This window comes from Mesitornis unicolor, unplaced genomic scaffold (genome assembly GCF_000695765.1).
Source record: "Mesitornis unicolor isolate BGI_N332 unplaced genomic scaffold, ASM69576v1 scaffold22780, whole genome shotgun sequence".
NCBI lineage: Eukaryota > Metazoa > Chordata > Aves > Mesitornithiformes > Mesitornithidae > Mesitornis > Mesitornis unicolor.
Window position 1 is genome coordinate 2,875 of NW_010160599.1, and position 12,739 is coordinate 15,613.

The following is a 12,739-nucleotide window of genomic DNA, read 5'->3' on the forward strand; positions in this document are numbered from 1 at the left end:
CAGGAAGCTAATTAATTAAATTGCAGGACAACAGTTAGCATACGCACATAGTAGTCAGGCATTATATTGATGGTCACACAAAGTAGAAGCTAGTTATTAAATTTACAGAAGAACCTGAGGTGCTTCATTCCAAGGTCAGCTCTGCGACCGATGTAAGGAAGGGATGGCCTGGAAATGGTGTGTGTAGAAGCCAGCATGCTAAACGTACATCAGCCAGCCTGAGAACTGTGGTGGATTTCTACAGATGTGTCTGACTTCCTCCCTGGAGCTCAATTACAAGCATTAGAGCAAAAGAAGGTAACCCATCCTCTCTAATTCAATTCTAACCCAATGATTGCAAAACTAATCCACCCTGTTGGCAATTTGTATTTTAATACAATGATTAAATAATCCCATGCAAAGCAATCTAGCTTCAGGCAGGTTAGACGCTGAATGATATCCCAGAATATTCAGTCCACTTTCTTGGCAATGGGGGATGAGAATGCAGGTGCAAAGAAAGACTTTAAAGTTGTTTGTCTTTTTTTTTTACTTCTGCTGAGTAGTCTAACTGCTATGTCATGGGAGTTACTGATTACAAAAAATCTATGGACAGGGATATTCTCCAAGTTCATCTTTGGCACCTTGCAGTCTCTTGCAAAGGGAGCCCAAATATCTGAGTAAAGATATGTAAAGCTTGTTATTAAGTGATGCAATGGATCACATCCTGCTCGTAAAGGTACCTCTGTTTTTTTTTCTCCCCAGCAACTCTTGTAAACATCAAGGAGGGTAACAGCTAATTACTAAGTAGCACTGTAGGTGCATTCACTGCAAGAGCCCTTGTAGTTTTAAACAGACAAAAGCCCATTGAGTTTAGGATAGTGGGGTTTGGTTTGGCTTGTTTTTTTAATCCTGATGATGATGGACAGGCTGTGGAGGATGAGGAGGGAGCTGAACACCGTTCACCATGCTGAGCCCACAGCCTGCTCAACAGCCGCCCTCTCGCCGCTGTCAGTGCTGCAGCTTGTAGGTGTCTCCTGAAGAGTGGGCCCACACCATGGATGTGCTCCAAGTAGGTGAAGCCTGCTAAGACCAGCTGTTGCCAAGCTGACTTTGATGTGTTTGCACCAAAATGAAGCAGAGTATAGTTTAGAAGCAAAATGTCCTCTTGAAGCACAAGGCACTATCCTGTCCTTGTTAAAACCAGAAGGGCTGTGCATTCAGGGGATATCTCAGTTCGCATCAACAAAGATAACACACACCTATAAATAGCAGAAGAGACCCCTATCAGATACTGGCTCTGGTTTTGTTTGGTTTGATTTTTTTTTTTTCAAGTGAAGCTTAAAAAAAGCATTCAGAAATGTACACTATGCTGCTTGCTGTATTGATACATCTTCAGGATGCTTTTCTTCCCCTACCCAGAAAACAGCTAAGTAGATTTTCAACTTTAGCTCTAGGAAACTCTTACTACAAAACTGTTTCTTCCCTAAAATAGAAGTTGTGTCCCACTAAGTTATTTTTTTCTAAAACTGGTGATAGCACCTTACCTTATCCCCATAAGAGTCTGAATGTATTTTTTGGCAATAATCATATTCTGTATCCTTGTAATTTAATCAGTCGATCACTCAGCTCACCCACTCAACAGTAATGAGCCATTAACCCTGTGGTTTCAGACTGGATCAATGCGGTGCTTAAGTTTTGGACACCTGGAGGCTTTGTGGAAAAAACTCTTAACTTACTTTAGACGTGATCAATTTTTCCTCTGATGTGTTGATTACATTAGCAGATTGCTTCCCTAGAAACCTTTGCCCAACAGTCTGGGGGCAATGAGCAGCATATGCTTAAGTTTCTTGCTGGAGATGGCATTCTTAAGCCACTTACTTGGGTATTTAAGGGTTTTCAGGTATATTATACAGTTCATTGTTCTCAGTCTTATTCACCTGCAGAAAAAACTTAGCTGAATGTGGCCTGACAAGTGGCAGCGTAGACACTACTGCCTACCGTGCCTCCACTACTGATGCTGTTGGCTGGACACTTCAGAGGTTTCATACTGCTGTCTCTCTGGACATACAAATGTTCCAATCTCCAGCGCTCCCAGCTTTTCCGAAACTCCATCTGAACCTGACAGAAGTGAAGAAGGAATCAAAAGGAATGGATGTAAAACTATTCAGATCTTTAAATGACTGCATTAGAAAACAGCAAGGAAAAAATAAAGATACCACACTACCGAGAAAATCTGGCAGCGCTTTAAACCTGCAATATTATTGCTTCAAATTATCCAATTCTCATTACTCCATTGTAGGGTATTCCATATGTAAAATAATGACAGCATTCACTTTTACTTGTAGAAATAAAGCACTTTTATGCACCAGGAAATCTTATCTTCATTATTTTATTCTAAATTGTATTCAGCTGCAATACTGAATGTACTCTCTGTCCTACCAGTACTAACAATTAAGTTGATTTTGCTTATCAGCCATGAAATGACTGAAAAGACTGGCTTTCTGCTCAGTACTGTCACCACAGGTATTCTTAAGAGTACTTTTTTGCCTTCTGGTTTGAATAAACAGTATTGTCTTGGATTATTTTTGGTCTGAATATTTAGGCTGTTTGTTTGTTTGTTTTTCAAAATGAAAATCTTCAAAAATGAAGACTTATTCAGAACTGAAAAAGCAACAATTAAGCACGTTAAAGGCTGTACTTCCTACCCCTGCTTTTCAGATAGCATTTACAGTATCTTATTCTAGATACTAGATTTTTTTTAAAGCTGCAAAATGTGCTCATCCAGTCACAGGTTCTAGGTTAAACTGTGTAACCTCTGTACTTCATTTGGAAGTTCATCCAGGGTCTCGTAACTGCTGAACAAGAACAAGATTTAGATCTTCTTGTTACATGGGCAAAGTTCTTGCCACTTGACTGAAGTAAGAACCTCCATTAGCTTTTAACACATGAGGCAGTGGACATAAAATTGAACCTTTTTTTACTCTAGAAAAAGGCAGAAGTGCAATGACAGTAATCAATTCATTATGGTGTGTACTTCAGCCTGGAAGTAAGTTCACTATCAGTGAGTTACTCAAGTGAATCTTCTCTAGAGAGTTCGTATTTGCTTCCTTTTAGGGTCCACCAAGAGACTAAATGGGCTGATGGCAGTTTCAGCACAGGCTTGTCATCACACCCGGACCTTCATACTCTGAGGGAAACTTCCTAGAGAACCAGCTGCCGTATGCCCTTCTCCTTGCTTCTTCACTGTGAAATACTGTATCTGGGAGGCAGCCCTGAAAAGGGAGCAAAGCTTTGCATACCCGATTGCCTTCCTTTGGTGGTTACCTCCAGCAGTGCTCATCAACTCTGGGCTACAGCCCTTGCACTGAATACCATTCTGGTGGGAACTGGCTGCACCTCTGTGTTTCTGACAATGGAATTTGTCTCTCTGTATCACAACCAAGTGGGACAGAAGGAAAGATGTGGAGACAGAACCTTGTATTTTACCATGATAACTGTGGGTCGTTTTGTCAAAAGCTGCACAAAGACACCAGAAAAAACACAGTGTATCTGAGGTAGCCTGGCATAGAAGAATGAGGGAGAACAGCCTGATAAATACAGAAAAGGAAAGAGTAAAAAGCAGGGACCTTGCTGTCTGCAGAACTGATTGTATGCCACCCCAGTACTTGGTACCTTTTGTGGGCATGGAAAATGGCTGTTTTAATAGGCAGCGCTAGGAAAAAGCAGATGTAGACATTTACAAGCAGATCCTGAAAGCAAGCATGAGTGTACTTACTGACAGAATGAGTCAATGCGCAACAGAAATGGGTGTCTTAGAATCAAAGGGAGGAAATGAGTCTTCAATCTGGCTGGACATGACAGACTGTATCCTAGAGCTATGATACAAATAGCCCGAAAGATTGAGACGAAGTGAATGGGAAGACCTGAACAAAAGAGATGATCATCAGAGATGATGTCTTAGGAACAGATCTGAATGACAGAATATTAGTTTTCTTTCCAGAAGTTAGGAAAAAGGTAAAGAACAGCTCTGCTTTCTGTGCTGCATTGAGTTTTTGTCTAGACAGCTGTGATTGTGTGACCAATGGAATAGGTTAAGATTTATTTCATTAAGTGGCAGGTTTTAAGCATGGAAGTAGATCTATGGATCTTTCAGCAAAAAGAATTAGCCCAGTAACTTCCATCTGTGGATAATATTCCCCAGAAATAAGCTATACAGGGAAAAGGGAACCAAGAACAAAGCTCCAACGAGAAAGGGGAAGAAGGAAAATTTTTATGTAGAGTATTCTGAAAGAGAAAGGCAAGAGGCACGAGAATTTGGTCACGGAGGTTAAAGGTGGAGAAGACTTCTCGCAGAGAGATGATTGAGCTTAATGCAGCTAATGGGCAAGGAATTTCAAAGTGTGGCAATGAATCTGGAATCTGATTACAAAAAACCTTAAACTTTGGCAAAAAAACCCGTATCAAGAAATCATAGTAGAAGGAAAGATCTGAATGGAATTGGAATAGAGCTAGTGGAGGAGTATGTTGTATAGTCTGTATAGAGAAAGACAAGAAAAAGGGAAGATTGGGGAGTAATTAAATAAAATTTAGGAGTCATGGAGTCAGGACAGATTCTTTTAAGGTAGAAGAGAGTGAAGTGTACTTCCATTGTGATAAGAAGGAGGTAAAAAGGAGAAGCAAGACTACAGAGGACGAAACCTGAATCACAAACTAATTCTGATAGACAGTGGCAGCATCTCTGGTTAGAATGTTTCTTCTAGAAAGTAACACCAACTGCAGAAAAACTAATAATCTTAAACACAGCTTATATTTTAGACAACACTGGTGATAACGGGCAATCTGATGAGACCCTCCCATTTGCTTCAGAGCAATATCAGAGAAAATCTAGAAACTTTAGGCGAAATATGAACATATTTTAATGTTATTCCATAAGTAGATACTAAAAAGGACATTAGTATCTCTTCTAGCTTCATTTCTGTTCATGATCTGGCACCAGGACTGGCAAAAAATTTCATGTTGTACAGTTAAGAAAAAAGGAGTCACTGAGCGTCACAGACAAAAACAAAAATATAGACCATACAGCAAACAAGGATAGGCTTCAGGCACATACATTCTGTCAGAAGAAAAACAGCTTGAAAATCAATGATTTCTCATAAAACTTAAGAAAGAAATAGGAAAGACTTGACCTAATCGAACTCTCTACATGGACTTATTTTATGGATGCTGATGACTAGGCTTAACAAAATCCTTCTCCCTTCTTTTAACAAGGGTTGGAAGAAGCAAAACAATTAATTCTAGATTGTCAGATTTCTGTGAAGCTGAGCACATTTTGGTTAGATTTTAGAAATTACATTACAAGAGGAAGAGAACTATAGCAAGAGATTGTGAGGACCCCTTAGATATGTAGGTAGGCTACTTCAAGTGAGTTCCCTCAAATGAAACAAGCTTACTCTTTCAGGGTTTGTAATAAAGTTTTGGCTATGTACTTTGCTGTATCACTTTGTAAAACTTTGCCCTTGTATCACATGGAGGAAATTATTAGGCATTACTCATGAGAGGCCTGGCTGCAGCTGCACAGGGGATGTATGAGCAAAGGCCAAAATGAAGAAGAAATACATGATGCACCAGCAGACAGTGCTACACTTCAGACCTGTAAAACTGTACAAAGCGTTCGAAACAAGTATTCTCTAATTCTCATACTTCAGCAAAGCCTACTGCTACCCACCTCTGACTTCTGTAAGCAGTACAATTAACACATTCACTTAAACAAAATCTTACCCACAAACTACAAAAGCAAACAGACTCCTGCAGGGCTTAATTCAAGATGCCTGCTGCGTTTTTGTCTGATGTTGACTCCAGCCTGGCCATAATGACACAAGTAGAACATTTTTCCATTGATTCAATTTCCTTGATGAGGCCTGTCTCTCAATAGGTGATCTTGAATTACCATGTCATGTGTAAAAGTAGATTTAGCAAGAGTGTAAAACACATTGATGTGCATTGAACTTAATAACGTGCTGCCAAATCAGTAGTGTTTGCTTCTCTTGCAAACCTTGCTGCTGAATGAATGAGTAATAATCATCACTTAGAAGGTAGCGTGAGATACTCCTGCAATACAGAAACAGAACCATGCTCTTTCCTCCAACAGGGCTGGGATTCTGTAGAAACCACAGAAGTGGTACTGACAGAATTGCAATCAATTAACTCAAAGACCCAGCCACACTTCTTCTGGGCCTGTGAGAGGTCACCACTCTGTGAAGTTCAGTTTGAATGAGAGCCTTCAAGTAGCTGAGCCACAGGGATATCAAACGAAACCAAACTGCATGGGCATTAGCTAAGAGGACTCTCCAACCTCACAAGCCAGCTGAGCTGAGCTCTCAGAATAAAATGGGCTCTACTCCCACATTCACCAAAACAAGCAAATAAGCAGCACTATGAGACAGATTAAGAAGAGCAGCATAATTCTTAATAAGAGAAAAGCTCCAGCAGTGCAAATTGTACAAATGTGAGCAAGACAACTTGCAAGATTTCATATCTACAAATAGTGGCCCTAAATTGTACTGCCTGAATTTGTTCCAACATTTGTTTGAGGAGTTATCCTGTGTAGCTGTACAGAGGAGGGTCTGTAAAAAAAAAAGTAAAAGTCCTGAACATGGACAATTTAGCAGTTCAAGACCATTTTCAATTTCCTTTCCTATAGTGAATGCTGATAAGGCAAATTGGAACAACTAGTGTCTCTTACCTCATTATTGATGAAACAGTAGAGAATTGCAACCATCAGTCCCTGAAATCAACAGAAACAAGAACAGTGAGCAGAGCAGTTTCCTTGCTTTGCTAAACAAACTTGCTGAGGGGCTCCACACTGGCATGTCCTATGGTGAGAGAAAAACAAGACAGAGACTATCTGTGGTCCCCAGCAGCTCTGATGGCAGAGGAGACATTTGACCAAACTACATCTCAAAGCACAAGATCTTAGGAAAAAGGAGTTACCGTTTTCTTTAAACTGTTATTTTTTTCTAAACATTCCTTTCCCCTTTTATTTTCCTTACCTGTTTCTAGTTATAAACACTTTATAAGTAAACAACTCACAGTGATCTTAAATACAGCTCTGCACCTCATAAACAGGGAATGAGTAAGTGAGCAGGGAAATCAGAATAATGATTCCCTTAGACAAGGAGACTCTTTTGAAATAGCCTTACCTGAGGCAACAGCTAAATAAAAATCTCAGTAAACCTACATCCTCCTCACATGCAGTTGCAGCTGTAGATGGCTACCTCTCACAGCACAGATTTTCCAAAGAGTATCAAAAACAGCAGAGAAAGCACAAAATTTGCTTTCAGCAATGCCATTATACAATTACCGGAAATCATGGACAATTTCATTATTGCCTCCAGGTGTCCCATAAGAGGTAGATATGCATAAATGGATAGGTATACCAGTATATTGTGGTAAATTTAAGACACTGAAAATAAGTATATGACACTAACATCTAAGTTGGTTATTAAAAATTAGTCCTCAAACTTTCCCTATTACTGTCATAATTCTGTAATATCCAGTGCTAAATTGAGAAATATAAAGAACAGGGAACATGCAATGAATGAGAGAGAAAGAAGGTCCCTAAACAGCAGTTAAAAAATAACTTATCCACATCAGCACAGTGTGAATGCTACCTGGAAAGAAGCAAAAGAGAGTTCAGTAAAAAGCTTCACGAAGCGCAGCATCCCTCTGGCATGCTCATCAGTAATAAAGGCAAAGATGACCTCATGGGTCCCCAGCAGTGGGATCAGAGTCAGTGTAGACTTGGCCAGCCTAAGATGACAAAGAAAGAAAAACACAGTGCTACTGAGTAGACCATTATTGATCCCGGTGATGACAGGGAGTCACTGCATTCTGCTTTTGACACACTGTCACCTTCAGTAAGCCATTGCACCACTTTTTGTCACAGGTTCCTCCTCCACAGGCTGCAGGAAAAAAAAAAAATCCTCAAAATAACGTTAGTAGGTTCCAACATGTTTCAGTTGCCTCTGTATTCAGCTCCTGGCTGAATTTTTTCACCTAAAAAATCTTCTTCCAAATTCAATAGCAGACCATCTGCCTTCTTGTACCTAAGCTATCTTCTTGTGTATCCTTTTCCCCAGCTGTAAGTGGGAAAGATGACCAAAACCTACCTTGCTGATGGCCTGAAAAAAATAACCTATCAATGACTGCTATCTTTTAAAAATATCTTGGCAAAGGGAGGAGGACTTACTATTCCTTCTCATCTCTTTGGTGTGTTAAATCTTCAGAACGTTGGAACTAACCATAACTGCAGAACGCTTTGCAAAAGCAGTTAAACTGTCTTAAAGCAAGTGATGACTCCATGATTTAAACAGCAAGTTCAAAGATACAGCTAGCAAAGGAAAAATGACAAACCAACCTGAAAGAAAACATTTTTCATCAGTGAGAGAGAAATGCTCAGGGATACAACCACAGGAGAACATTCACAAGAATGTTTTTTGACAAACATACATGCTAGCCACTCAAAAAGATGCCTGAGCCTCACATGGGAGTTGATAGGGCTGTCCTGGGCCACAGAACGTGGCACTGTCTCATGACAACCCGTCTTGAGACAATTCAGTAGATACAAAATCACTCAACTTTCAGGGCTGTCAGTAATCAGTAGATCTTGTGTGCCCTAGGGCTGTTGGCTGCTATTCTGAATCATGTAATCCTTCAGGCTGGAAGTCTCCAGTCCAACTGCAGTTCACAGCAGGTTACTCAAGGCTGTGTCCAGCCAAGTTTTGACTATCTCAAAAGGTCTGTATCCATAAATATCTAAAATACCTGTATCTTAAATATCTATATGGTCCTTCACAGCTCTCCTGGGTCTCTCTCCCAGCATCATACCACTCTCACTGTGAATTCTTTTTCACCTTCCACATGCAATTGGGATTTCTCTTGCTATAACTTGTGACAGCTGCCCCTTGTCCTTTCACTGTGCATCTCTGAAAATACTCCAGCTCCATCTTCTGTATAAGCACCATGAGGTAACTGAACTGCAATTAAATCTTTGCTTAGTCTTCTGTTCTCCAGACTGAATAAACCCAGTTTTCAGAACCCCTTTCTATCTCACCTGGTCCAGCCCCTGAACTAGCTTGGTGCAAAACTGATGCAAGTCCCATGGGGCTGGAGGGACACTACATTACGTCTTTCTTGTACTGGGGACCCATAACCTGGACACCAGAAGCAGTCTCACAGGTGCTGCATGAGGATCAGTCACTTCCCTTGACCTTCTGGCAATGCTTTTGCTAGTGCAGTCCAGCATGCAGTCAGCCTATGCTGTCACAAGGGCACACTGCTAAATCGCGTTCAACCTGTTGTCCTCCAGCATCCCTGGATCCCCTGTAAAGTTGCTTTCTCCGCAGTCAGTGCCCATCCTGTACTGCTGTATGGGGTTATCACATCCCAAGTGCAAGGCTCCTGTCACCCCATCCACCGGCCTGCTGCTGTTCTTGGTACAAAAGGACCAAGGGTCGGTGAAAGTAACTGTTAAAATTAAACAGTTTACACACACAGGTAAGCAGAAATGCAGATCTCTAGTGGACCTAGGCAGACCATTGCATTAGAGAATAGAGGACTTGTTTAAATGAGCTAGAACCACAAGGCTGATGCTAAACTGGCTCTGGAGACACCACCTGTGTGAAAAAAGGGAGTTATGTAGGTGTACAGCAAAGTCCTAGTTTACTTAATGGATGCTAATTGTTCTAGATGGAATACTCGGAGAGCTCTGTATTAAACAGGAAGCCATGCAAAGTCCTATGATAAGGCTTCCTGGGTAATGGAGACCTCCCTAAAGAAAATCCTTTCCCTGAGCAAGGGGAGGAGTTTCTCCATGACTCCAGTCCTTCTACAGATGAAAGGTATTTGCTGCTGTACTGAACAGTGAGCGCTCTCTCTTCATCAACTGAATGGGCAACAGGAGAGAAGCAGAAGAAAGATTGGCCCGAGAGCAAAACACTTCCGTCCTTACACAAATGTATCTAAACTAGTGGCCTTCTTGGGCACCTAGACTGGCCTCTATTTAAAAGAATGCATTCAAACACAGCAGTTCTGTCTCCCCTCCACTCAAAAGCTTTTCCCGTGTTTTTAAGCAGGGAAAAAAAGGAGGAAAAACAATCTGAATCAGGAACCTGTGGCTATTGCTGGTGGTATCATCAGAGGCATGCCAATGAACAGAACTCTTTTGGGTAAAAGACTTCCCCAAAGATTCTGGATATAATCAACAACCTCCGGAAGGACCCCCAAGACTATATTTCTCATTTATCAATGAAGAAGGCTCTGTTACTGTATAAATCCTTTCCTAATAAAGTCTTTCTGTTTACACAGTAGATTCTTCAACAGGCAACATGAAGAAATGAAAGAACATGCACCTCTAGAAATGGCTCAGCTGCATCAAACTTTCCTGCTGCTTGCAGAAGTCATGAGGGCAAGGTCTTTCTCCCTTGAGAGGGTAAATTTACAGTCAGACTTTTAGATGGCTTCAAACCATCAGAATTAGAAAATCCCTCCTTTCCACCCCTGCAAATCTTACCCTGAAAGACAAAGATCACATATATTCAAAATAACAGTAGGGATGAAAGCAAAGCCTACAGCTCACTAAAAGGAGCCCTTTTGTCTGCTTTAAGCTCTAAACACACATTAGGATTTCCAAAATTTCACATGAGGTAAAGAAGGTAAGTAACATACAAGGCAACTCTACACTCTGATGAGAATTCACCAAAATACATTCTATGTCTAGCTTAAAAGACTGCAGCAGTGAAATATCCAACTTCAAACTACTCAAATCAACCATCAGTAGCAGCGTGGCTACCACAGCATTGTAGCTCCACACTGGTTAATTCACTATATTGCTAACTTGTTATTTCTACATTATTGTTCAGACTGCAATACAGAAATATTCTCCAAGATGCAGAAAGGAAGGATGTGACCATGAATCACAGAGACAGGCTGAAGCCCGCAAATTAAAAATTAAATACTTCTATGATAAATCTGATATCTCTCTTGAAACATCATATGCATTCAAGATTGAAAGTTTGGCCCAGTAACAACTGGCAAGAAGAACAAGGAGCAATACTCAAAATGACACTCATCTTGATCTTCATTGAAGTTAAAGCTTTTATTTCCATCACTCATTTTTTCAAATTATGAGAAGTACGTGTAAATGCTGCAAGCATTTTAAAAATACCTGCTTAGTTAATATTCTTCCAGTTTTATGGAAGACTGCAAAGTGACAAACTTGGGAGGCCAAGCCTTCTGTTTCTCTGTATCACCTGCCTAGGTTTCACCAGGAGGCTTCTCTGGGGCCTGACTGTCCAAGCAGTCATACCAATGTGTGACTGCGCATTACTCAAGGCCTGTGATCTTTAATTATTTTTGTCAGTTCGCTCTTTTTCTTGTATCTCCTTGTCAACTTTCATTTTGAGAGGCACAAAAAGTGTCAGACCATCAAATGACATACCTGCATTTTATGTCAGTTTTGCACATCAAATTAGCCTGTAGTTTGGAGATGATGATGCATATAACTCTGATAAAGATCAGGAAATTTACCTGGAGAAATGAAAGATAGATTTATACCATCATCAAGAAACACACATTCATAAGTGTTCAAAAAAGCTGGTTTGTGTATGTATGTGCATCCTGCTACTCTGCAGCTGCAGAATTTGCCAGGAATTCAAACCCCTGCTAAGGAATTGTGCTTTAAACACATCCTCTATGAAAAGGACAACTTGAAAACGCAGGCAGTTGACTAAACAAGGCAGGGGAGCTTACCTACATCTCTGAGGAATGGGCACAGTAAAGGTGTGGGCTGTCCCATTTGCCTTGTCTGGAGGTCTGAGACTGCCACAGTATTGTGGCTGCAGAACATGGCACACAATGCCACACAATTTGTTGCTGTCATGTAGCCCAGTATCTGAAATATTGTCTTCTGCCTCCCCATACTACCTGCTGCAGCTTTCCGCACACTCAGGAGTTAACTGGATTGCTGTGGTGTGCTCTTTTGTTATCATGTGCTGCCACTACAACATGACAGCATGTGGCTAAATTAAACAAACAAAATGCTAGTTGGGAATTCCAGTGACAGAAACCAATTTCGTTTCATAAAATCACATTTCTGAATGAAAATGTCAGTACTCTCAGAGGTTATTCGCCTTTGGATGTGTACAACAGCCATGTGCACATCTGCTCTTTGCACTGTATTATGGAAATCCTCTTTCTCGTGGAAATCTGCCAGCTCGCTGTACGTGGCCCATACTCACCCCAATGGCGATGAGAATGGGCAGCCTGATGATCAGCCAGTAATTCATGTTATAGTTCCTGGTCCAGCAACTAGGCAGACGGCAAAAAGAGGAATATAAGAAGAAAAAGTTTCAGCCCACTACGAAAATCTCCTGCTTTTCATTCTGTCACAACAATACAGATAGAAAACAATATTGAAGACTAGATACCAGGAAAGCACATCATGCTGACATGGAAACAGGTGCAGTTGCTTCTTAGAAACACTGAATGCTTTGTACAATTGCAGCTATCATAATCCAACTGGATACTACTTGCCTGCCTTTCTTGCCCACTAATGGCTAGCTCTCTTCCACAATTTGCTATGAATGATGATAAGCTAATTGAGAAGATGTATTCCATTAAAGCCAAGGTCAAATTTGTCATGTGGCTGAGAGGAGAAGAGGGGGAATCTGTTTGAGTCAGACCTTTCCTGTGTGGTTCCTAT

At 40.8% G+C, this 12,739-nt stretch overlaps 1 protein-coding gene across 1 annotated transcript in view; it reads right to left on the reverse strand.

Annotated features, from left to right (window-relative positions):
• Positions 1 to 1,905: 1,905 nt before the first annotated feature.
• Positions 1,906 to 12,739, reverse strand: part of GLP1R (glucagon-like peptide 1 receptor) — a gene marked incomplete at its 5' end in the record, with an annotated part of 30,999 nt that continues 20,165 nt past the window's right edge. The window contains 5 exons of the mRNA XM_010190425.1: positions 1,906 to 2,097; positions 6,722 to 6,763; positions 7,650 to 7,788; positions 11,477 to 11,565; positions 12,276 to 12,345. Of these exons, the coding sequence (XP_010188727.1) occupies positions 1,930 to 2,097; positions 6,722 to 6,763; positions 7,650 to 7,788; positions 11,477 to 11,565; positions 12,276 to 12,345 (508 nt within the window). The remainder of the gene's footprint in view (positions 2,098 to 6,721; positions 6,764 to 7,649; positions 7,789 to 11,476; positions 11,566 to 12,275; positions 12,346 to 12,739) is intronic.